The following is a 27,005-nucleotide window of genomic DNA, read 5'->3' as shown; positions in this document are numbered from 1 at the left end:
TCTTAAGAAATGAACACTTTAACAATAATAGTCGCTGACGTCAAACGAATCTACATACTTATGTGTGTGTGTCTGTGTGTACCTACTATAGGAACTGCTGTAAGAAGGAATCAATTATAAATGCGGACTATCTACTATCTTAAATTTCGGTGTGCGATTATTAAATTATCAATGAAAACGTTTGCATTACTAGAATTATTTTCCTAAAGGTCATAAAGTCTTTAGTTTTATAAATAAATATACATTAAGGTCTGCTTATATCAACAGGATGCGTCGGAACGTTCACATGGGGAAAACAGTAACGAGGGGCCTGTTCTTATATAAAACCAACATGGAATTTAAAAAATTTCAAAATTATAGTATTTAATAATAATTCAATAATTGGAAACGTTTAAAGATAAGTGAATGTTAACAGTGTGATGTTCATATTGAATACGAGCAGCTGATACAAGCCGGGAGGTGCCTAACCGAACTCTGTCAGCTACTGAGCAGCCGGCTGTAATGCGACATGCGAAAAACAAAAAATAAAATGTAAAAAAATCCTCTCTAATAGTGATTGTATACGTAAATATTATAGAGGAACTAAATCCTTACAAAACCGCGAGTAATTTCTTTGTGTGTAGTTTTTCTGTCTATGCTAGGCTAGGTCTCGTGATGACTACGTTATTGTATCGTAAAGACGAACCGAACCATTGTTTCTTTTCACACTTATCTCATTCATGGAAATATTTGCCAACGTCCATATCATGTTGCGTCATTTTATTGCAACAAGTGAATCGGCGTTCGACACTCACTTATTAAGTAGGGATTTTATAATTAGATTCCGATACTGAGTATCTTCAAATACTGATTACACTCCTCCGAAACAAAATAAAAGCTTCTACAATAAATAACGAAAAAGAAACTATAGCGGCAATTCCAATAATATTATAATGATAAAAACTATGTATAGCTCTCTCAAACAAAAACTACCCAAGTGATTTTGATTACCTTAGACATCAGGACAAGACACAGAATAAAATTAATTGATAAATTCTATGAAGGTGCAGCAGGATCAAGGCATAACAGTTGTATATATTAAATACAAGTAGAAAATTTAAATAAGTTTTAATGTGGCGTGAAAAGCAAGAAACATTGTATGCATAATTTATAATGTAAATATGCAATTCATAGAGAAAAAAATAATTAACGAAAATAACAAATTCTTGATGTCAATGTGAGTGTTATCTTTTTGATACGATATGATATGAAATGAAATTACTATTAAATATAGTAATCAGAATTCCGAACACTCGATACGCCTGTAGTATGTCGTACTGTCAGTCGCCGACCAATGGCGCTCGGCGGTGTAGAGGCGCGGCGGTGACGTCACAGCGTCATATAACGGAGCGCTCGAGGTCACCTTGGACAATCCACTGTTCAAAACTAACACTAAGATTTAAGGCAACACAGGTTTAAGGTCTTTTACAATTATATATTAATATACTGGTGAACTCTACCGAATTAAATGAAATAAAAAGTTAAAATTGAAACGACTGTATTTTCACGATTTATCATGAAATAAATACTTTTTAAAAGCAATCCCTTCCCCCGCCAAGTCAACTTTTTCTATCAAAATGTAAAATCTTCTTCGTCCTACAGTTATTTTATTGTGTATGAGTAATATTAATTAGTCCCTGTACTATATTTATTAAAGTGGGCGTCCAAATGCGGCACACCTCCAAATTATTTGACGTCAATTGACAATTATTGTAAACAACACGTGCACAGAGAACAAATAAAATGTATAGTTTATCTATAAAAAGAAAATAATATTATATTGATACGTATATGTTAAAACTTTATTATAGTATTGGTAATAGCATTGATGAAGAATATGTTACATTCAGATTCTACTCAAATATAACATTGTTTTTGTTCGAGACCATAATAAGCTTGACATTTCTTAAGAGCCGGACAATAGATCGTACTAAATAAAAAATCACATTAATTTATAATTTAAATTATTCCAGGTTTAATAAGAGAAGTAAAAAACATAATATATGTGCAAAAATTTTACGTCACCTGTGTGTCGTGACACAGAATGTTTTTGTAATGTATTTATTCTGTAGTAATGTAGCTGACACTGCCGCGAAACATCAAATGATTTCATTCAAAGGTCTTTTGTAAAATACAATAAACCTACTAATGTTGACGACGTCTGTGGGGTTCCTGTTATTTTGTTTTATTTTTATTACAAGTATAGTATAGTTTTTGTAACAATTCATTAATATTTATACATAAGTTAAACTATTATAATTATGTGATGATTTAATTTTTCATTAAGTTGTGTCAATTTTATGGATTAACCTCTGTAGTGTAAAATTCATTTATATTTGAAAAAAACTAATTACTATTACTATACCGCGGATTTACTACACGTGAACACGGTTGTGCAAAGTAACCGAAACGTCAGGAGTATGTAGTTAAAAATGATAAATGCGTAGTTAATCCAAAAATATATTAGTTTTTTCAATAAATACTCACGAAAGTCTTAGAACTCATTATACATAAACATGTATGTCAATGTACGCCATAATATATGTGTGTAGTCTGTTCAATTAAATTGTATGTCATCGTACTATCTCAAATAAAATTAAAATGTATTTTTTACAATTGACGTCATTAGATGGTCCGAGGTGTTCGTAACACATATCAGATATCTTTACATCTGCTATCAAAAGTTTTCGGACAAACAACTTGTTCTCTCAGACGAGTTGTTTGTCAAAAAAATAATTAAAATGTAAATAATTCTAAAATGCAAAATCAAGCGGAAACACTTGAATTTGACGGGAGTTTCTTTGAATTCATAAATAAATATTGTTTAAAATAAGTTTAATGATCGCTGGGCTCCCGTTCATCCGACGAAGATCCTCAATCTTTACAATCTGAGTGGAGTCACGGAACACCGCCACAGTTATTATGAACTAGTTTCGCATCTTTCTCCACTCGCTTGTAAAGGTTGCTTTCTCGCAAGTAACCTCGCCGTTGCAATTTATTGCACATTCTCTCACAATGGCTATAACCTTCATTTTCAGGTCAATAAAGCGTTCATTTCATCAAAAGTGACAGAGTAGAACGCGTAGCGGAAAGTAAAAGGGTTGACGTGAAAACAGAGACATCTAGCGACAAGTAGTAACAACTAACGACACCTAGCGACGAGGTCGTGAACTTTGTACATCAAACACATTTTAGCCTTATTACTTATTTGGTTTTAAAATGGTTTTGAAAGAATAAAAGTTAATTAGGAAAAGACGACAGACGAGACGAAACCTCTTGGCATTCAGAGGATTCACCGTGCGGGTGCCGGTTCCATTGCGTAAATTAGGGAGAAAATTTATGTAGAAAATATTATAAATTATTCAGTTCATACTCATTCTAATTCCGAAAATCAAATTCTATGAAAATACGCGATGATATATTAACTTTATACTTTTTTAAGTATTTTTTTGTAAATATATCGGGACAGATTCCTCCTTATCTAATATATTAAATAATACCACCTTTTATACGTTTATTGATGAGCGATATTTTATTTGAGCCGAGGTCATGCTACAGTTTTATGTATTAGTAACAGATTATAAAAATAAACAAGTAATTCTTGTAATTAAATGGAGATAAAGATGCCATAGAAACTGAAAGCATACCCTAAAACAATCTATTACTGGGAAAAAGGTCTAACAAGAAAATGTTGCTCAAAATGAAAATGTTCCCAACAGTCTGGGATCTGTCCTACTTTAATCCTGTTACTAAATGAGACGAAACCTCTCAGCATTCCATGGATTCACCATGCGGGTGCCAGGTCAATCGCATTGCAGGGAGAGGAGGAGCTTCATCAGTGCCTGGGACTTGCAACCCAGGGGTAGGTTTAAGGGGCCCCTTTCAAACTGTAACTGTCTGTAAAATGTAACTGTCTCTTGACCTCCATATTATCATAGATTTTAGCTGTCTTTAACCCAGTGATCTTAACAATAGTTTAAAACTAATCTGTGAACGAGCCAGATCCTATACAACTATATATTGGTCGACAGATACCTACAGACAGATCTAATGGAAGGGTAATTAATATTCTTTAATACTCAACTTTCATAAATACATCCAATTATTTAACTTTAAGACTCTCAATCATATGGGAAAGTCTAATGTTAGAGGAATACCTACTTTCCTATAAAATATAAGATATGGTGTAAAATTTGTGAGCAACAGACAAATATTGTAAATAAAAAGTTATCAACAAGCTTTGAAATGCAAATGTGCACTGATCGCAAACTTAAAGAGAGTACACTTGTAATAAATATTGTAACAGTATTACCATCGGTAAAGTTTCAATAACACCTGCAGTTGGTTAGACATTAAAGGAAAGTCATGACAGTTTTATTTTAAGCCAAAGACACAGCACCATAAAAGTTCTTATAACATTTTTTTTTTTTAATATTTCAAATTTATACACATTATAAAACACAGTGCCTTTGACTGACATGTTTAGATCATTAAGTGGATATAGATTTGGAACAGGGTATCAAAAATAATTGAAAAAATTAAAATAGATATAAATAATAAAAAAATATTTTAGCAGAGTCAGTGTACAGCTGATTTGCAGTTAATAACAAAAGTGGCATGTATCTTCATTTCAGTTTTCAGTTTTAGGACTTGACAGAATGCATTACATAGATGAACACTATGTATTATGTTTCCAGATGCCAGAGTTACATCTCAGAAATAAAATTGTGACATAATTTTTTTTAATCATCTGATCATGAAATATCCCATAACATTTTGTTTCTACATTTAAATGTTAATAATTTGTTATAAAAATTTAGAAATTGAAGAGTTATGAATTTACAACACACGCTGTCACTATTAGGTATGAATCATAAATTCAAATAAGATAAATGCTATGTGGTTTTAATTATCATTGAACACTTAAAATCTTATGTTACTCGAAACACACTGTCTAAGAAAAAGGACATAACAATAATGAATAAACAAAATTGAGTACACAAGAGACTTGTAGAATACATAAAATACATTCTAATCGGTGAAAATGAATTGCAATACTTACCAAACATATTTTGAAAAACGAATTTATCCAGACTGTACATACTTAATAACACAGCATTATCACACTTTTTATCTAATTATTAACACAAATTACTTTTCATTACTTTACAGTTAAGTCAATATTGTTAAAGTGTCGAAGATTTAATTCATATTTTCGTTATAATTACGTACGTGAAGCAAAACAGCAATGGTTAAATGACAAGCAGCTGATCAGGAATGCCGGTCCTCCAGTACTAAGTGTTGTCAGCCGAGTAAATGGAATCCTTTGGATTATGAATTGTTTATAATCCGTTTGGTTTTTATATCAATATTGCTTATCCATAAATTTCGTCGAAGTGCTAAAGTCATCAATTAAAAAATTCATTAAAAATAAAGAAATAAAAAGAAGCTGAAAAGAAATATTCTTATTGGTTGAGAAAAAAAAACATAATTTGGTTACAAATAACATTTATTTGAGAAAGTTTATGAGTATATTATAGTTTCCCTTCTTTTTTTGCTGTTTTATAGATATATAATTTAGTTACTAATTTGTTTTATATTGCTGGATCTCACCATAAGTTTATAGTTCGATACAATATATTACAGAGGATAAAAACAAGAAATTTAAAATATTAGTGTCATATTAAAAAAAATGGAACTCCTTTTCATCTTTTTCAGTTATAATAGAGAACAAATATCTTAGTTAGATCTAAGATTTTCGCGAGTATTCATTTAAATGAAACTAGTGTTATTCGGATTTACTACGCGGATTTTATTATTTAAAAACTACATAATCCCAACGTTTCGGTTACTTTGCAGCAACCGTGATCACGGGCAGACGAGGTGTGTCACCACACAAAAAATTAAATAATAAAATCCGCGTAGTAAATCCGAATAACACTAGTTTCATTTAAATATCTTAGTTATTTAAATATTAGTACTATATAGTGCTGAGATAAACTCTCAGATAATGGTTAATTTAAATGTAGCCTTAGATAGTAAACGACCTATCTCCATAAAAGTCAAATCACTCTTTCTTTGGAGGCATTCAAACCTAAGCTAAACTAAACCTTTCTACTATAGAATTTTTAATTTTTAATGTTTTTTCTATTGATTTAATTATTTTTTATTCTCCAATATTTATTGGATGATTCGAAATTCTCTCTTTCTGACATTCCTTAAGATAACATAACTTCGTTAGAAGGCGCCGGTGCCAGATCAGATAGAACGCTTTTACTGTATCATATTACGTTAAATAGCGGAAGTCCAAAGGCGATGGAAATATACTACATCACCAGTTGAGCGACTTTTTCTAATTTATTAGGTGGTAGAGCCTAACTGTTGTGGAGTAACTACAGCTGGAACATGTGCTGGCTCGACCGGAGAAGTCCTCTCACAGAATATAGGCGTGAAGTAGCTTTAATGGCTCCCTTTCGTCCGATGTGCCAGGGAGCCGGTTGCCTTTTCCCTGTTCCCAACCTTTCCTGCCATTTCCGTATTCCCACCTCTCCCTCTTCCTTAATAACTAAGGTTGGCAACGCATCCCCAATAGAAATGGATGTCCATGGGCGGCGGTCTCTACTGCCGATCAAATTGGCCGTCTGCTCGTTGTGCCACCTTTAACATTTAAAAAAAAATACCATATTCATGATTACTAACCAGATCCTGTCTTCTCGTTATGTCAGGAGCTTCTGGTTCATCACACGAACGATCACCTTAATGAGAAAGGAGACTGCGAACATAGACCTGTCGAACTATCACCATTTTTAAAGACGTGGGCAATATTCGACAACTTCGGAATTTGCCTTTTGTGGTAATATAGTGTAAAAATAAGTATTAAGACAGGGAATATCGCCGGACCACACACTTTAAGCATCACTGCGGGTCACGCCCACTCAACTTAATGATTTTAAATTTACCCAGTTCTTGCCCAACATTACTTTGCAAGTCGCTTATTTCAAGCATTGAGCATTCAAATCATTATGCTACTAATACTGTCCAAGGTCGATTTCCAAGCAGAGAGAGTATTCAGCAGATCGGCTTTCTCTGTAGCGCTGTATTCAAGTTAACATAGGCTTTTCGTAGTGTTGGTATAAACATCAAAACAAAATTGGCGCCTCAGCAGGCGACTAGATGTAACGGCCAAAAGGGCAGCTCGCCAGTCGTAAACCAATTCAACCGATGAAATCCGATTGAGCTCTGGCGATCGGTCTTTGACGATATGTCAAGACAGCTTCTGAATTGTATATCGATTCTCGTATAGGATCATATCTTCCACGTAGTCGCTTATTTCAATCAGGTGTCAAAACCGTTCCAACCACTCCTTTTCACAGATAAGCCAAAAATTAACGAGATCTAAGATTTTCACGAGTTTTATTCATTTAAATGAAAGTAATATTTTTCGGATTTATCCGATTTCATCAAAATGCAGGATAGTGTGGAGAACACATTACATCTATCTATGCTATAGTAACCCATAACATCTTCGTAACAAATTAAATAAGCAATCTCTAATTGAGTGTTGAGATATACGTGACATTAAGCTTGTATACAAAACACAAAATCGCTCCCGAATTCTATCTAATAATTCAGCTTAATTTTCCTTTATTAATAATTTATTTTTGGTTAGACTCTTCCCGTTTTTACGCAAATTTTCTAACAATAACAATGAGGAGGTCGATATTCACTATGATAACTGTAAAATATTATACTATCTTTGATCAAACACTATTACCAATAAGTATCTTTTTTTTCTTATGACAAAGGGGGCAAACGAGCAGAGGGCCTACCTGGTAGAGGTACTAAGCGTCCCCCATGGACATCCCCAAAATAATTTTTCGGATGTGTTGCCACCCTTATTTGGGGAAGAGGGAGAGGAACGGTTGGAAAAGGGAAATGATGGGAAAAAGGAAAGAGCAACCGGCTCTCTAACTCATCGGACGAAACGCAGCCGTTAAAGACTGCTTCACGCTGATCTTTTGTGACAGGGTGGTATTTCCCCGGTCGAGCCAGCCCATATTCGAGCTGTAGTAATTTGACCACAGCTAGACTCTACCACTTTAAAAATCTCTGCTATTTTTTTGTATTATTTATTCTTTGTAATGATTTAGTTTAAGTACATTTAATATAATGATTAGAGTTGTATTCTGGTTATAAATATTAAAGTTTATTATTTTTAGTTATTATAATATGGTATATGTGAGAGCGAGGGGATCCTCGTGGAACCTTGGCCAAGACCCTAGTCCTTTAAAAGGCTTTCGAGTCTGGGCGTTAAGTACCGATGACGATGGACAGGCTTCCATTTTGAAGCAAAGATAGTCTTTACTCAAAATGATACTTGTTTATTGCTAACAAATTCTTACAATGAATGTCAAGAATTGTATAGCGGAGATTCTACCACTGTGACTCCTAAGAGCGACCAATGTAGAATGAATTCAGTACGATTATGCTTTGACTTTTATATGGTAAATTCTGTATTACAATTGTGGGTACTTGGAAAAAACTAATCACCTGATGTATTAATAAAATTATTAACATCGGTGAAGTGGGTAATTTGAAAACAATTATAATGAACGAAAACACGAAAAGGAATATTTTCGATACGAGAAGGCTGTCGGCGCGACACGGCCATACTGACGGTTGGTGCGTGCTCAGCGCCAACGTCTAGTTCTCATAATATATTGTGACTTCGAAATCAAATCTAAATATTTCTAGAAATTTCTTTCGATTTTCGATGTAAGGATGCGACTAGAATTTTGGAGAGGTCTATATGTGCATACACTACACGTGTTATGCCATCGGTTTGTAGAATTTTGTAGATGTGATGTGCATACACTACACGTGTCATGCTATCGGTTTGTAGAATCTTGTAGGTGTGATGTGCATACACTACACGTGTCATGCCATCGGTTTGTAGAATTTTGTAGATGTGATGTGCATGCACTATGTGTCATGACATCGGTTTGTAGAATTTTGTAGATGTGATGTGCATACACTACACGTGTCATGCATCGGTTTGTAGAATTTTGTAGATGTGATGTGCATACACTACACGTGTTATGCCATCGGTTTGTAGAATTTTGTAGATATGATGTGCATACACTACACGTGTCATGCTATCGGTTTGTAGAATTTTGTAGATATGATGTGCATGCACTACGTGTCATGACATCGGTTTGTAGAATCTTGTAGGTGTGATGTGCATACACTACACGTGTCATGCCATCGGTTTGTAGAATTTTGTAGATGTGATGTGCATGCACTATGTGTCATGACATCGGTTTGTAGAATTTTGTAGATGTGATGTGCATACACTACACGTGTCATGCCATCATTTTGTAGAATTTTGTAGATGTGATGTGCATACACTACACGTGTCATGCCATCGTTTTGTAGAAGTTTGTAGATTCAGATGCGCATATCCTGTACGTGTCAGAGAACCTGTAAAGTTTTGGAGAATTTAGTAGATGTTGTTTCAGTTGGTATTCGTAAGCTTGTTGTCATCAAACTCATCAATCTGCGACACTGCCATCCGTTCGTGTGGGTTAGTTGCTTTTTGCAAATTTTCGTGGTTTTCCTCTTCCTGTAACATGCTTAGAAAAATAACGGTTATTATTAAATCTCTTAGGGTTCGCCAAGACCTAGGTCTAATGTTATATTCCCATCTATGTTTATAAAATTTAGATATTCTAATGGAGCAGTGATGATAATGGAGCAATGATGACGTCGTGTCAGTAAAGTTAATGGAGAAATGCTAATGTTTTATGACTTGTAAAATTTTAACGTTAGCTAAAGTACAATGCAATATGCCATTCAGAAGTTACCAATTTCTTGATCAACACGAAACAATTTTTCAAGATGGATTGAAGCACTTTACTGATCCATTTGCTCGGCTAATACCTGGCTATACGGAGTAAATACTAATTCCAAAACGATCACAGAAAGTTTTAACCTCTCCTAACAACTTACTACCCCTGTCAACGATTATATTTCTTTTGGTATACCAAGTTTACTAGCAACGTACACGCGGATGACTTCAAATGCCGAAGAGTGATTTGGTATGGAAAGCAATCTGAGTTGTCTTGATACTGACAAACTTAAACATTTTCATCCATATTATGACCCGAGGGTAATAATATTCACCAGTGATTCTTTAAAATGGACAAGATTCGGACTGAACTCAGCATTCTGTAGTCTATCACATTTCTTATATTCAACACCAAAATCAAAATTATGAAGGAAATCTCACCAACGGTGAATACGTGAAAGAAGAGCATCAGTAGTTCGTATTCTCCTATAACCGACAGCGTGCTGTCTTTTGTTTTAGGACTTGAATGAGTACTGCCCTATAACCAAGAGAGCTTGCCACGACATATGTTTCTATAGAAGGGTTTTCTTAAAATATGGAGACAACAGGCTCAGCCGTTAGGAATTATATTATCATATTACGAGTCATCTCTTGTTCGTGAATCGAATTCCAATTATACTTTTCTTGGTTAAGGCGTTATGATGTATACAGAAATTGGGAATAGACTTTCTAAAACTCCTTGCAAGACCGTTGAATTGTATTTCTTGGTTAATGGTTATGGAATTTTTTTTTTGTCGGCTGGGACGCACTTTTCCTTTTGAAATTACGTTACAGAGTTATTCAACACACTTTTTAGAAGAAAGAGCACTCAATATTAATCGAAAAACTACCGAAGCCATCGGCGAACATATGTCCAAAAAGAGCAAGCAGATGATTTATTTTCGTCTAAGGTATTAACTATTTTTATTACGTCTATAAGTCTGAATCAATATCAATATTTATGAATGACTACGTTGAAGTTTTTAAATGGATCATTTTTAAGAACGAAACAAATACCAACCCCATATGTAACAATAATTGTGAGGCCGGTTTTTTTTTTTTTCTAAAAATTTGTTCCCAAGAACATCTCAACAGAAAGGTCATGAGCTGACAAAACATAAATAAACCGATTATAGTATTATCCGAAAGGAATATGACCAGAACCGAACCGACTCCATCTAGTTCGTTAGTAAATGACGACCAAGGATTTTTTTTTTTTTTAAAGATGTTCTAATAACGGCACAACCAGTACCACTATCAAAAAGGGCAGTAAGAGATAAATTTTGAACTTATTTTACCATAGTGGTGAATGTAGGACTGCTATGTTCACTTATTGCGAGGAAATAACTTTAGTAATTGACATTACTATTGCAGTAGCATCCTAAGGGTGACGTTGTTTTGCATCTATAGCAAAATAAGCCCGATCCGATGATAAAATGATAAGATCTAATAATAGTTTGAAGTGAAACGGGAGGTTTCTTGTGATAACCATCGTTAACTCGACTTTTTAATCTTGCAATGGCAGCTACAAAAATCAATTTAGGTACGGAATGAGTACTTACGTTCTTAATTTTTGTCACCTGCATTTTCAATAGCAGCTTCCACAAACGGCATTTTTTTTGACTTAATTTGTCGTTGGTAACTCTTCGCCATATGTTTCGAACTTCTTGAAGAAAGGAAATTACTTTCATCCGAACTTCCTACTCGTTCAAAGATTCTGGTTCCTCAATAGGAAACAAGATGCCCCAACGTCTTCATCTCAAAAATTGTGGTGCAACGGTTCTCGAGTCTTCAAAAACGTGCGGAGTTGTATGTTGAACCATGCGATTTCATGTAGACGATCCGGCGGTTGAAAGTGTGGCGTAAGACGTCCCTGCTTCTGATGTGAGAGCGAGGGGATCCTCGTGGAACCTTGGCCAAGACCCTAGTCCTTTAAAAGGCTTTCGAGTCTGGGCGTTAAGTACCGATGACGATGGACAGGCTTCCATTTTGAAGCAAAGATAGTCTTTACTCAAAATGATACTTGTTTATTGCTAACAAATTCTTACAATGAATGTCAAGAATTGTATAGCGGAGATTCTACCACTGTGACTCCTAAGAGCGACCAATGTAGAATGAATTCAGTACGATTATGCTTTGACTTTTATATGGTAAATTCTGTATTACAATTGTGGGTACTTGGAAAAAACTAATCACCTGATGTATTAATAAAATTATTAACATCGGTGAAGTGGGTAATTTGAAAACAATTATAATGAACGAAAACACGAAAAGGAATATTTTCGATACGAGAAGGCTGTCGGCGCGACATATATTAATAAAATTCGAGATTAAATTCTACTTGAACAATTGATTTAGTAAATTGTTATATGGAAACAAAACTTCTCACATTGTTTGACAAACTGTTATGTACACGTGACCCGTCAGTCGTCACCAAATCCTATGTATCTTTACACTTGCTCATCAAGACGTGAGGTAAACCTTTAAAAATAAAATTACTTATTACTTAACATTTTTTGAATATTTTAAAAATGTTATCTTGATAGTTTTCTATAGACCTGTCTTACCTGCGTCAAAGGCACGATGAGGTTAAGGAAACTACTAACTTCTCACTAAGTACTCTCTTAATATGAAAATGTTAAAAACTAAAATAATAATCATCTATCATAAATATTTCTCTCTGTACCAAATCTTTTTTGTATCATATCGGATCTATGCCTTTTTTACTAAACAACCTTAATATCCAAATAAAAAACAAACCTGCTTCATTCAAGGCAAAACTAAATAGATAGATAATGAAACTAATATTTTCGGATTACTACGAGTTATTTTATTATTTTTAAAACTACCTACCTCCGACATTTCGGTTACTTTGCACCAACTGCATTTCCACTCTCATCTCGTCTGCGCGTGATCTCGGCTGCCGAGTTGAATGATTGTCAAGAATGATAAAACCTCATTTAAAATAAACCTCATTTCTATTCATGTTTATTTTTTCGTATCCGTCTGCAGTTTGTGATCTCATTATTCATATATTTAGTTCCAACAGTATGTAATACACAACTGTCTACTGTAATATTTTAGTAGTTGATGGTCTAACGAGACCCAGTTGTATTAAAACAGAGATTTATTAGCAACAAAAATATTTCTCATTAAGCAATAAAAATTGATAAATCAATTAAAATAAAATAATTCTTCTGTTTTTTTTATGTGAAAGGTGTCAAACGAGCAGACGGCCTACTCGCCGGGTAGGGGCAGTAGTGACCGTCGGCCGCGGACACCCGCAACACGCTCATTAGGCACAGTAGACCAGGTAACAAAAAAATAATAAACAGAATATTTTTTTATATTAAATGAGACGTCACCTTTACAATCAATCATTGCAAAGGAGATCTTCATAAATAGTTGAAATAAAAGGAAATATACGTATTTATTATTTAATATCTTATTCACTTTTTTTGTTTTTTTTTTGTTTGCTTCATTTTCTAATCTAAGCCTATAATATATTAAATATTAATACTCTAAGTATTTATCACAAATAAAAAACATATAATAATTATACATCAGTAATACATACATTTACAACGATACCTACTCTTATTTTTATACATGTAGAGAATATTATATTATAATTATAGAGTAACATTTCATATAATGTAGATACATACATAAATAATAAATATTCATAAACATACATATGTACATATATTGTGATATTCTTTGTCCGTTTTCTAGCCATTATTAATTAGTTGTAATCCAAGTGATATAGGAATTTAACAATAAAAGATAAAATTAGGATTTGCAAGAACTAGGGACTCTGTAGTCTACAGTTCGCGGCTCTCCGCTGACTTTGGGACTTTTGCCTAGTTTGATTTCATCTCTGTAAGATTGGAATTGAGAGTCCAGCTTGGAGCGGCAAACAACTTGTGTCGACTGAATCTTGTAGCTGCCTCCGCTACAGGAAGACTGGCAGGACGGTAAGGAACTGGTGGTTATACAGATCTGTGATTGGTTCTCATAATACTGCACTTGAGGGACTACTTTACATTTTCCCTTACTCTTTCCATAGTTCCTTGCCCTGTATACGATCTGAGAGTCCCAATCATCTTCAGACGAAGAGAGCATAGCACTTTGCCATTTGTTATCAGATTGCAAGATTGTGGTGTATTGTTTTCTTGGCTCGTACGCCTTTCTTTTAGCTTCCGATTGCAATTCTTGTGTTCTGGGATCATTCTCGTCTTCAATAAGAGCGTAGGAAGCTCCATAGTATTCTGGTTTATCTACGAGACCACTAGGTGTTAGGTAGTCATCGCGAGGATCACCGCTCATTCTTCCACAAATTCCCCTGATGTTTTTGCGGTTGTCTCTCGAAAGAACTACGCTCCTTTCTCCGTCATACACGATTCTGAGACGATTCTCACGCAATTTGATCATTAAGACATTGTCGCCAGTACTGTAGTATTCAAGTAACGGACTGTCATTGACGTCGTCCCAGTAGGTTGTAAGTTCTCCTTCAGACACTTTTTTGGCATTGGTCTTGACTTGAACAGAGTGCTTCTGTTGAGTGTCCGGGGCTGGTTGAACTTCCATCTCTATGTATTTGCCAGTGTAAGATCTAAAAAAAAGTACATCTCTGAGCAAAAATTCATTAACAAAATGTATTATAAATAGTACTAATTTATCACTAACTGTTAGTGATAGAGTATTTTTTATAAATTATTTATATAGAAAATAACAGGTTTACCTGTAAAATAAGTATATTTGCATTTTCATTTCTTGAGGTCTTCTGGACAGCACGACTAAATCCTCGTTTCTGCCGGGTCTGTCATCGTGCATCACTACGTGCCAGGAAGGTGACAGCGTGTAATCATATTCACGGTTACTGAAGGTCCTTACCCTGTTACTGTCCACACTGCAATATGCTATAAATAAAACATAAAATAATTATTCTTTTGTAAAAAATAAAACACGACATTGTTTTATTAAGGCAAAACTTACGTTGATACTGATGCCAGGTGTAATAATTTAGAATTCGCTCATAGGCGCTGATCGGTAAGTACATAGACACAGCTCTAGAAGTAACTTCAGGTATAGGTATATTGTTTACCCGCAATTCCCCAAAACGAGAATTTACAATAAGATTTAAATTTCTTGTCCAGTATAAAGCATCAACGTTCAATTCAAGTTTTCCAGCAGGTAACGTCTTTGCCATATTAATATCCGATCTCCATAAATTAAGCCCGTCTAAAATTCTGTAAGCGTAGGCTGCAGCATTTTTAGTCCCAGAGCTGACGTCTTTGTAACTTACACTGAATTTGAAGTTGTCTGGAGCATGGGCCATAACAACCGCTTCATGACAGTCGTGTTGGTAATAATTACCTCTGGCATAATTTTCAAGACATCTCTTTACTTGTGGTTCTTTCTGAAGTTCTTCTATATATCTCTTTGTTCTTTCGGCAGAGCCAAGAATGTGGATATTTTCTTTCTGGTTGTAAAGGATATCGGCCTCAAAATCCATTTTCAGTTCTTTTTCTAGTGCTTTTTGGAAATTAATAGGGGAATCTGACAATGGTTTCGTAACTCTACCTACGGCATTTAACTGATTTGATCCGTATTGATCAGAGTTTCTACCAGCAAATAAAGCAAACTGAATTTTTTGATCGACGACACTCGCGCCGATTGCAAGGGTCGCAGTATACTCCAATTTTTGTTCTGTCTCGAATTTTGCGCTCAAATCAACGACGTGGGCTCTAGATGATTGTATGCCAGCTATAACACGTTTAATTAACTCCTCTCGTCGTGATGGACTGTTGGGTGTCGAGTCCTTCACATCCGATGCAGTTATTGGCATAACGCCTGTTTCTTTCTGATTATACAGTGTGTCTGAAAAAATATACAATTTTGATCAACATTTAACCGAGATCTGTTATTTTATAAATATCTATATTTTATGCAAAACGACATTCTAAAATATTTTGAATCGTCATTATATTTATTTGGTCGTCAATCCGTGGGGAAACGCTCTGAATACTATCTGTATTGACTAGAAGTGACGAAGACCTAAAATTTTTTTAATAAACAATATTAATTGATGAAAAATATTTTTATGTCCTACCGTAAGCTACTGTGATTGTGACTCCTTTGTTCTTAGATTGCTTTCCCAAGTACCTCAGATTAAAGTGAGTTTGAGCTATATCTTTTTGCTTGAACATCCTGATAATACTAGTTAAATAATTGTAGGACTTCAGCATGTCTCCTATGTACCTGTAATCTTCAGAATAAGAATAACCCTGGAGTTGGAATATGGATCCAAAGTTTTGTCCAAACTTGCTATCAATCTGGGCTACTTTTTCGGGTCTCATAATAACTCTTGATATAGGATCCTGAGAAATAGGTGTTAAAGTGTCCTTCTTTTGGTTTGCGGAATATGGCCAAACACTGTAATGAGCTATAGTATTATCTTGTTCGGGTTCCATTGGACTTAAATGGAACTTCGCTTCTCCAGATTTCATTTCAAGATCTATTTTAATTGGAATATTAAGTTGACTTTTTCTCACTAATCCAACGCTTGCAAGTTGATTACCAAGAGTGTCTAGAAAACCAACATTGCCATCATGATTTTCAGCGTAAATTATCCGCAGCTCGCTATTGATTGAAGCACTAGACCTATATTCCTCTCTATCCTTAAAATCAACGTTTCCTTTAGTTACAGTACGAACATGTAGGAGAACCGGTTCCTTATATTTATAAATAAATGGTACTCCTGTAGCTATAGGGAACATGACTGACACTTGGTTCCTGTTAACGACTTTAGTGTATTGCTTAGCAACGTCTTTGAGATTTGTTAAGTACTCGCGAAGTTTAATGCCTAATTCTTTTACATCATTTTCATTGAAAGCAAAGTATCTCCTCTGATTTAGTAAATTTATATAAAATGAGCCCTCTGATGATTCTCGGTCGTCTTTTTTTACGTTCAACATGTCAGCAATCTTTTCAGCGGAGTATTTAGGATTGTATTCGGGATATTGATCGGGTTTTCTTTGTCCAAACATCTGATCTGCGAAGAGATCAAATAGTTCCTGCCAACTTGAAGCAGCTCCTGAGATCTGAAAGTTTAACATCTTTCATGAGAAAATAAATATTCTTTAAACCTTAAGAAGTAATCCGAAATTTAAATAAAGTCAAATGACTCGTAATGCTATGTAAAACGATAAAAAAAACATAATCTCTCTACGACACGTTTCAATAACTCTATTTTTTCAACTTCAGTAATGCTGGTAGCCTTATTGTCTTTAACTTCATTACTGGGGACCGTTAGTTAATTTTTATAAAATTTACCAAATTTTACTTTAGGAAGTTTAAAAACATTACTTACAACTGTTTCTTGATCCCAACCTCCGTCTCTTCCTTTCCATGAATATCTCCAATATTTCGGAAGCAGACTATCCTTGCTTCCCAGTCTTGAGAGTACTGACATAGAACTTGGTTGCTCATCCCTGTCGTAGTGTTCCAGGGAGTTTTTACCAGAGTATTGTAAACCAAACTCTTCACTTGTGAGCATATCCTTAACAGCTGCTGCTGTTCTTGCCCTAAAACAAATTATCGCTTTATTTTATTTCATACTTAATAAACGTCACGTTGTAAAAGAAAAAATCTCTTTCGGATACTAACAGGTCATGGAATCTTGGATTTTTAAGTTCTGATGCAGATGTAATTGCCGATTTAAGCGCTGCACGGACTTGGATACTAGGGTCGTCTTTAGTCATTTGTGCCATTGCCATCATCATCGCTGTACTTGGTCGTGACATAAAGATTTTATCGATGGCTGCTACTCTTACTTCATATGGTTCAGCAGTATTTTTCAAAACGCTAAATAACACAGCACGTACATAATCATCCCTTCCTTTGGCCAGAACATAGAGATGTTCTATGATTCTGGTTCTAAGATAAGTTGAAGCCGGAATTTTGCCTTCAAGGTACGGTTTAAATATATCCAGGATAGCTGGGTGACCAAGTTCGCCGATAGCCTTAATATATACTTGTGATTTTCGACTATCCCCATTTTCAATAGCCAGTTGAAGCTCCTGACTCAGACGGGGAAGAATTTCATTAATCACGAAGGCATCTTCCTTAGGTGATGGACGTCCGTACATATGTGTCGGATAGTAACGATGCACAGTTTCATTGTTTACTTGTCCCATGTTTATTAATTTAGCAGCAGCGATTAGTGCAGTGTCATTAAGGAACATCTGTTTAGTTACCTCGGGGTTCATGGCGAGATCAAAGAATTGTTTCATGACCACCTTCGTGGGATACCTTAGAGATACTGCAAGCACGGAAATAACTTCCGCCGCCTCTTCTCCTTCTAATTTTTTGCTTTCAATCCAAGCCTTTATCTGTTGGAATGCGGGCAGAGTACCGGCTTGGGCGACAGCATCTCTGTAGATCATCCACATGTTAGACTTCACGACATCATTAGCCAACTTAGCAATTTCAATGTTGCGGCTTGTCAGACTGAGCTGTCCATAACTCATACTGGCGATGACACGAACTAGAATATTAAATTTGGATAAGGTATCCGCTTTCGGCATATTGTTCGGATTTTGCAATTGTTGGGCGATTTCTTGTAAAAGCTTCTGAGCATTCATGGGATTCTGTTTCTTATCACCATGAAGATCTGGGTTCATATAGAGAGAAGCATAGGCGGGTTCGTTGATATTGGGAATGTCATCATTTACATATACTGAGTCTGATTCACTGGAACTGGAAGATCCATGTGTTTCAGTAACAATCTTCTTATTTATGGAGACGAAAGATTTCATATGACTGGAGCGACGTTGCCTCGGATGTTTCTCAATTTTTATAGACTTTTCAGACGACGAACTATCACCGATATCAATTGGTTTTGCCGTCAAAGCATATAATAAGTTGGTAACTTCACGCGCACCTTCGGGGTATACCCATGCCGGTTCATTATCATCCCCATACGACATTAAATTAAAACGCACTTTGCCGTGTACCTGTGCCTTTTGTTCCCCATATAAATGGGGATGAGCAGTAACCGTACTGGTTGTTTCAGCTTTGTATATGTGACCATTCTTTCCAACCAGCATTCTTGAGACCGTAGCACGATTTATGAATTGTTCCTTTCCAGTTTTGTGGGCAGTGCCAGACCATTCTGCTCCTTCCGGTACACCGAAGTGATAATCTACACGATGATGACAATGACCGTAGTTCTTGCTTTTAGTTATTTCAATTGGTTCATCGTCGGAAGCAAAACTGGGAAGTTCACGTCTCCATTCAGACGCAGCAGGAGATACTGTGTAAAGAGTTTCACAATCGCCCGTCACATCGATTTCCATCTTGCGGAATAATCCCTGTTGTACTTGAGTATCGTACGTGTCATGGGAGCTTTTTACATTACGATGACTGGTGAGATCTACTTGAAGCGAACCGATTAGACCTTTAATCAAGTTTTCTTGCATGAGTGTTACAGAAAATGGTAATTTTACTGAAAGTATTCTTCCACCTTCTATGTAAATCTCAAACGGTTTGTCCAAATTTGCCACAGGTACGTATTTCAGATCTTCTGGCATGGGATCGTGTTGTTCTAGCTTTTGGTAGACTTTGGCATATTCTGGATTCTCCAACCGTGCCTGTAGGTAGCCGTCTGACTTAGCTCGCACTGTAAACTTGGCTCTGAAAGCGTTGCCCGAACTGAAACTGTCTAAATAACGTGCCAGGGTATGTGTTTCCACATCGTAGCGATATAATTTTCCGACTTGCCAGGGCCATGGCGACTCCACAACAACGTCACTAAGTTGACCGGATGAAACGACCACTGATGGAATTTTAAGAAAAAAATAAATTAAAAAAATTATAATTTACGTATTATTTTAGACGGGCTTAGTGTAATATTATATTGCATTCGATTTTAAAATCAGCATTTGAATAAGTAATTGTTTCTTAATTGCTATTAATTATTTGTAACTGATATACATTAAAATATTAAAATCGAAATCGAATATCGAAAGTACAGACTCACCAATAGTGGCCGCTAGGACCAACAGCTTCATTATTGAAAAACCTTCCAATCCAGTCTGATGTTACAAGATCTTCGAGACTGATCCCTGGTCGTCGAGGCACGGCTTATATAGATTTAAAAACACGTGTAGTCAATACTCATGATAACTACAATGTATTAGATTTATAATTATTATAATACATTGATACGAGATTGATTGACCTCTGAACTTATTGTGAAAATTACTTCAAATTTGCAGAAATGCAGTTTTCAAGTCACATGAACTACCCATATGTGACATAAGAAAAATTAATATATTTTAAAACGTGTAGTCTTATTTAGTCCCGTCCTCTCTTAGACCTACTGCTAAAATTTGAGCATAAACGGATTTAAGAATTCCTTAAAAGGTCGGGCCTCTGCTGGAGAAGTAGGTGGGTGAAAGATTTAAAGAAGGTTTTATTTTTTTCAGCACTTACATGTTTTTAAATTTCATTAAACGATCCATAAAACTCTTTCTTGCAAGGAACTTTTGTTGATCTGATAATATTTAAAACCGGAATACATTCCGACAGTAAGATAGACTATGATAGATAGAAGTGCAACTTTCAAGAAACCCCTTATAATAAGAAAGACTTTATAAAAATAAAACTGACAGCAATATTCGTCGTTAGAATTTATTAAGAATGTATCAAAGTATTAAAATACTGTGGACACAGTGTCAACACATTCACCTTAAACTATCATAAGTCAATCGAGATCTGACATGGAACATTCTTAAAAACTAATCTAACGAAAGAGATTCTTTGGAAAGCATCCAACTTTGTACATTGTCTCAATGATTTTATTAAAACTAAAAATTGTGACAATTCATAAGTACGTGGATCATTACAAGCTAAATAAAAATATTTTTATTTGGTTTTATACTTAGGATATATAAAAATAGACTTGGAAGACAATTTAAGATCCGTTGCCATGTTCGTCAATATAAAATAATAATATTTCTATGACACATATCATGTGACAAGAACAATCCCTCTAAATGATAATTCATATTAAATATAAATGTACAATAAACAAAATATAACTAAACAATCGTAATATTGTATTTAAAACACTTCTAAACTATTGAGCAAATATAGGTGTTACTAGAACAACAATAGAAACAAACTATTTTATAATATTGTTCATAAAACAAATAAATTAACAAAAGCTTTGTGTTATACACAAAATTGCTAGAAAACACTAGCGCTCTGTATAAACAGTAAAATATAATTCATATAACTAGAGTACACATTAGTGCACTTTCATCCGTAACAATATGAACTATGAACTGGTCCCTATGAACCCCGTCCCTCCAACCGAGTGTATCGTGTTTAGAACATGATACTGTGTATAAAACATCTTAAACTACTTGAGCCTGTGGAAGACAGTCTTTGGATTGAGCAAGAGTATCTACAGCCTTAAACATTAATAAACCCTACTATACGAATATATAAAAATCCAATATCGTGAAAGCTCTCTCTACTATAACCATTGAGAGCATTCATAAACATCAGCTTTCCTCTTGTCGTCGTTACAAATAATACCGTCTTTATTCCGTTTCATCATGTCATGATGTTCCTACATGTTCCGTAGTCGGGGAACGGTGAGTTTGTCTCTGATACATCTGAGTGTGTCGAGTTTGGCGGGTGAACTCGGCACAAGCTGTTCCTCGTGAGGAGGAGGCCTGGCCGGGGGGAGGCGCGCGCGAGGGGGTGCATGCGGGTGGGACTTGACGTGCTTCCGCAGCGAGGAGGGGTCCGTGTAGCGCTTGTTACAGCCTGCAGCGCCGCACGCATACGGTCTCTGCCAAACAAAAACGATCCTTGTTTAGACAGTTTACAATAGCCGTATATTAAATTATTCACAGACTAAAAATTAACGTATGTCTATTAACTCTATGCATTTATGCGTAAATGTGTGAAGATTTCAATATAACATGAAATTCCCATGACATTAATGTTAACCTATCTGGGAGACTGACATATGAAGAAAGAAGTTGACTATTATTTGAAAAAATGTTTCGATGAAAAATAAAATAAAATCTAGGAAAATTTTATCTTCAAAACCGATAAAAAAACTCACGGCATTAAAGTGAGTTCGCTGATGCTTGGCTCGGTCTGAGGAATTAGAGAAGGCCTTCCTGCAGTGAGGAGCGGGACAGGCGTAGGGTCGCTCGCCCGTGTGGGATCTCACGTGGATCTTAAGGTTTTCCAGGCGAGAGAACGCTTTGCCGCAGCCGGGATGCTGGATAATAAAGAGATACCGTTAGTTTATAAGAGGGATATAGTTTGAAGTCCCGCTTGTAATAAATAGGTTTCAAGGAAAAAAGCTACATTTTAATAAAGGTACGTTTTGTGACAAGTCTAAGTAAATACAACTGACGGGCTGCTACTAACATGACATCTATTGGGTTTGTGTCCCGAGTGTACTCTCATATGTATGAGTAGCTTGTAACGCGCGTTGAACGGACGGCGACCGCGCGCACAGTCCCGCCACAAACAACTGAACTCGTCACCTGAAAATAATATATACGTTTACAGAAAGAACCTGGAGACGAAATCCTCTAACTGCCCAAATATTCATATTATAACATGAAACATAATAACAAGAATGCAGTTAAAGAGACGCTGATGACTCAACGTTACATTTTTGCCCTTTCAGTCATCACATTTGAATGTGTAAAAATGATTCATTGATATAAGAAATCTATTAGCATCCTTAACACATGCTTAGCTCAGGACTCTTTTATGACACGACTTTTATTAAAAATTTTAGAAGGTATGTATGTAGGTATGTAGGTGTGTAGTGTGTGTGGTTTACCTTTGTAAGTGTTGACGTGTGCGCGCTCTATGTGCTCCACGAGTGTGTTTTGATTTGGATATCTTTCAAAACAGTGCTCCCATAAACAAACCCTTTCGCCTGAAACATAAATAAGCATAAGTTGATTTATAGTTAGTCTTCAGGGATAACAAATGAAACCTTTAATATTTCAACTGAGACGTTTATACTTCTCCATACCTTGAGTTTTGTCTTTGTCATTTCTTTTCTCGGCGTGATGGCTCTTTTCGCAGTTGTTTCCTTCATTCTCCGTTTCAAAGGCGATTCCGAAGTCATCGAGGTTTATGAACAGGTCGTCTTCGTCTAAGTTTTCTGAGTTGTCGTCATAATAACCGGCGCTCTGGACGTCACTCTCGATAGAATCTGATATCGATACTTTTCTAATATTTCTGTCAAAATTAAAATCCTGGCAGCTTGTCGGTGTGTCCGGGAGCTCGTAGTTCTTTGGATTATCCAAGTTGTGAAGAATGTTATTAGGATAACTGTAATGTTCCAAACTGCTGACAGTCGGTGTGTTTGTGTTCTGAGATGGGTTCGCTTCGTAAGCATTTTGTGTGTTATAACTGTCCAAGTTGTTAAAAGCTCCGTATCTTTTAGAGAAGGCGGTCTCTATGGATGGCAGCTGCGTGTCGTTGTTCAAGATGTTGGTGCAGTCATCGCTAAACACGTCTGGCGTCAGACGACACGACTCTCCTTCCTCTCTGCACAGCTCGTCGATGAGACACTCGTCGTCTATGTAGTCGTTCGTTTCATAATTTGCTTCACTTCTCTTACTTCCTTCGCAAGAAGCTGACTTGAAGCTGTTATCATCAAACTCAATGGTGTCCAGGTCTAGAAGTACCTCTTTGATATTTTGCTCGCTGACGTTGTTGTCGATGACTTCGTCTATGATGTCGAAGTCTGTTTTGGTGTTGCAGTTCCAGCCGTTCCAGTTGTCCACAACTTCGAAGTCGAAGCTCTCTTCGATTCCAAACTTGAAGCCGTCACTTTTCGGCTTTCCTTTCCCGTTTTCTAGTTCCAGGTTAAACTGCGTCATGTAGTAAGCGTGAAGGTCGGTGACGTCTCCTCGGTCCTGGAACATGTCGTGGTCGTACGCCATGAGGTCGTATTCCGCCATGGCTCTAGGGTCATTCGCCTGACGAAGTTCAGTAATCCCGAGTGCCTGAGGTGGATGTGTTACAAGTGCTCGTGTCTCGCATATGGTTAGCTATTATTATAAAAATAAACTTTCTCCGTCCAACTCGCGTGGCTCCAGCATCTGCGAATTATAATTTTAATTACTATTATTTTCGCACACGTGTTAAATGCGGTCACCGATAGATGGAAGGAAGTCGTTTGTGGCTCATATTATTATGGAGGAATTAAGTTTGTATTATAATATAATATGCAATAATAAAATAAACTACCAGTAAATAACGTGTGACTTCTTCAATAGGATGACCTTTTTTATTTCGATAAAAAGTATAACAAACTCAGTTAAAATAAAAATAAAAAATTTCAAGAAGTGAAGAAATAGCTTCTTCAATCAGTTTTACACGGATTTTTTTTTATATTTTGTTATTAAAATTTGACCTGAGGTTCCAAAAGGGTTAAAATAATAAAATAAAGACGAAATATATTAATAAAAAATTTTAAACGACTTTTATTTTTGTAGAGTAAAATATATAACAAGTAAAAATACATATCACATCAAAAAAAGCTGTAGATATTAGATAAAAAACACATTAAAAAGATGTAAATATGTAGATATCAGATATTGGATCGAATATAATAAAACCAGCCGAATACCGAATAGTAACCGAATATTCGTGCAAGCCTACTGAAAATGTTTATAATTGAGGACAGTTTTTAATTAAAAATAAAAAAACAATAAGAAAATATGTTCTAATAAATTGGCCTAAAACACTTACCAGTTGCGGAAAATTGTGAAAATTCACAAAATAAAAAACCAAGGAACGTGTTACTGTCTGAATGACACTTGAATAGGGCACGTCTCAGGACACGAGCGGCCTGTTCAGGACGTCACTCGGGAATAACAGGAGCTGACAGGAAAAAACACACTTACTGGAGACACATGTGCTGTAACCACACCACGTACATGACATAAAAACATCTTTATTATTATGATAGTAAGGTTTGAGATGCAAACGAAATATCACCATTTAATTTTAAAAAATTTACTACCTTTTGGCGCCATAACTGTTCAATTATTAAATTTTAGATCAGCATTCTTAGTATAATTTACTGTTTAGATTTCTACCTGATTTTTTCTACCAAGCTAAAGTCTGAAGGTGAATATTTAAAGATTCACTGTCTGCAGACTGAAACTTAAAAAGACTTTTGTACCTATTATATTCTCTGGGGTCGCTTTTATCAGAATTTAATTCGATTGTTATAGCGTTAACAGAGGTGTTGATTTAGTGATAGAGCCTTTATTACGTCAAATAAGTATATATTATAAACAAATATAGATCTTTAACAAGTTGTAAGTTCTATTAGTTGTCTTATTAATGTATGTAGATATATCTGAAACAGCGCCAACATCACCTATATTTTTATTTCTTGCTCATGGAGATATTTTCAGTCAAGTCAGTCTACGATCAATCCTTCTGTAGACTGCAACTGAGATACTGCCTTCACCAACTAAACCTTCATTGCCAGGAACAGGTGGAGCAGCTATTACAATAATAATATACATAAATCCAGAGTTTGAGATATTTTTTTTAACATATTTTAGAGTTCAAACTAAACATCTCTCAACAAATTGCCTTTCATTTTCCGTATCGTCCGCTTACAGACACATATCTTGTATTATTTGTAGGTTTCACTTCCTATTTCCAAGTGCTGGTTATGGTAAATTTATTTTAATGATGACTGACTAAATGTCATATTCAACGTAATTAATTGTCAGTATAACTTATTTTTCTCTTTCATATCGTTAAAATGAATAGTTAGTGACTGAGAGAGTATTTTAAAGACAGCAACCGAATTTATTGATCCTGATATTAATAGGTTAAATTAGATTTCTTTATTCCTTCATTAAATAAAACAGACACAAACTAAGAAAACGTAAATTTGGATGTGACTTGTATTACTGAAAGATTACGGGGCGCTTAACTTCTTGGCGGTTAAGTAATTAAATTAAACTTATAAATATAGTGGCGAAAATTATTGCAAAAGTTTGTTATTTAGGGAATTCTTGCAAAGACATTTCCCAAGAACGGTTCATGCAAATAAAACAATAAGAAAATTTGTTCACAATGTTCAAGTGTTTCATGGTTGCGAAGAAAAGTTTTAAATTTTAATAATTCATAATTAATTGAACGAGATTTGTATTAATAGAATTAATGTGAGAATACTAACATGCCGAACTCCTTACCTTCGTCAGAGACGAGGTTCGATGTCGGTGAAATACAATAAGAAGTGGAATCAAAAAATGACTTTAAACATAGATTTAAAACAATGTGTTGGAACGAAGTATTCCAACGCACAAGTTACTCTGATTGTTATTCTATACTATAAAGATACAATCAAATGTAGCTATCGCAAAACTGCTGCAGGTTCTACTAACAAAATATAATTATAATTTCACGTGTGACATTTAACATGAAATAAACATACACCGTAACGAACCACTAACAGGGATATTAAAGTCATCTCTACACATATAATACACAAAAAATGGAAAAAGCTTAAGAAATATTTTATTTCAGCATCATAATGATTTAAGTGAGTTGTAAAAACTTTTTCGAAAACAAACTTTTTCCATCAATAATTCGAGCGGCCCTTCGATCGTTGCTTTATGTGTTAGAGCGAAGGAGACAAACGCACAAACACGTGTCCGACAGAAAAAAACCATTCCTATTTAGTTTTTTTAAATAACTGTTGACGTCGTCATGAGTCGTCAGGGATCGTTGTTTACAGATCGATGTTAGTGTCGCCGCTCGCGTCTTATTAACATTATACAGATAATTATAATTATAATTAGTACCACACTGATAATACATCTAAAAATTAATGATTTTTACCGACTTTTTATGAAGCGTAATATTGTAGGTAACGTAATATGCCTCTGATAAGACATTTTGGTCAAAATTCTGTTTTGATTTTAAATGAAACCTCTTAAACATTAATCCTTAATTTACCACGAAGAGATTGTTAACAATCCGACATCAG

At 35.2% G+C, this 27,005-nt stretch overlaps 3 protein-coding genes across 3 annotated transcripts in view; all 3 read right to left on the bottom strand.

Moving 5' to 3' along the window:
- The window catches only part of LOC116775912 (trehalase), a 31,307-nt gene extending 26,185 nt beyond the window's left edge, over window positions 1-5,122 (bottom strand). Inside the window, exon 1 of the mRNA XM_061524331.1 lies at window positions 5,102-5,122. The gene's annotated coding sequence lies outside the window, so the exon portion shown is untranslated. The remainder of the gene's footprint in view (window positions 1-5,101) is intronic.
- An 8,226-nt stretch (window positions 5,123-13,348) lies between these two features.
- LOC116775941 (vitellogenin-like) lies at window positions 13,349-20,061 on the bottom strand. The gene is made up of 7 exons (XM_032669003.2): window positions 19,971-20,061; window positions 17,597-19,766; window positions 17,301-17,514; window positions 16,041-17,031; window positions 14,924-15,808; window positions 14,670-14,847; window positions 13,349-14,540 (listed from the first exon to the last, which is right to left on the bottom strand). Exons 1-7 carry the CDS (start codon window positions 19,999-20,001, stop codon window positions 13,718-13,720), a joined length of 5,292 nt encoding a protein of 1,763 aa, XP_032524894.2. The 5' UTR covers window positions 20,002-20,061; the 3' UTR covers window positions 13,349-13,717.
- A 557-nt stretch (window positions 20,062-20,618) lies between these two features.
- On the bottom strand, window positions 20,619-26,076 carry LOC116775942 (histone-lysine N-methyltransferase PRDM9-like). The gene is made up of 6 exons (XM_032669004.2): window positions 24,740-26,076; window positions 23,010-24,087; window positions 22,812-22,910; window positions 22,388-22,506; window positions 22,074-22,235; window positions 20,619-21,794 (listed from the first exon to the last, which is right to left on the bottom strand). Exons 2-6 carry the CDS (start codon window positions 23,944-23,946, stop codon window positions 21,570-21,572), a joined length of 1,542 nt encoding a protein of 513 aa, XP_032524895.1. The 5' UTR covers window positions 23,947-24,087; window positions 24,740-26,076; the 3' UTR covers window positions 20,619-21,569.
- Window positions 26,077-27,005: the final 929 nt, after the last annotated feature.

Source organism: Danaus plexippus, chromosome 24 (genome assembly GCF_018135715.1).
Source record: "Danaus plexippus chromosome 24, MEX_DaPlex, whole genome shotgun sequence".
Classification (NCBI taxonomy): Eukaryota; Metazoa; Arthropoda; class Insecta; order Lepidoptera; family Nymphalidae; genus Danaus; species Danaus plexippus.
The sequence above is the reverse complement of the archived record's forward strand: the minus strand, read 5'-3'. Positions and strand labels throughout refer to the sequence as shown.

Bases quoted from the DNA above. Each gene is read 5' to 3' on its own strand.
- LOC116775941 (XM_032669003.2), bottom strand. From the start codon at position 20,001: ATGAAGCTGTTGGTCCTAGCGGCCACTATTG. The intron at 17,515-17,596 runs GTTAGTATCCGA...AATTTGTTTTAG, and splicing joins AATCCAAGATTCCATGACCT to GGCAAGAACAGCAGCAGCTG. The intron at 15,809-16,040 runs GTAGGACATAAA...ATATTTTTTCAG, and splicing joins CACAATCACAGTAGCTTACG to ACACACTGTATAATCAGAAA.
- LOC116775942 (XM_032669004.2), bottom strand. From the start codon at position 23,946: ATGGCGGAATACGACCTCATGGCGTACGACCACGACATGTTCCAGGAC. The intron at 22,911-23,009 runs GTATGGAGAAGT...TTTATGTTTCAG, and splicing joins TGACAAAGACAAAACTCAAG to GCGAAAGGGTTTGTTTATGG. The intron at 22,236-22,387 runs GTTAGTAGCAGC...TTTATTATCCAG, and splicing joins ACAAACCCAATAGATGTCAT to CATCCCGGCTGCGGCAAAGC.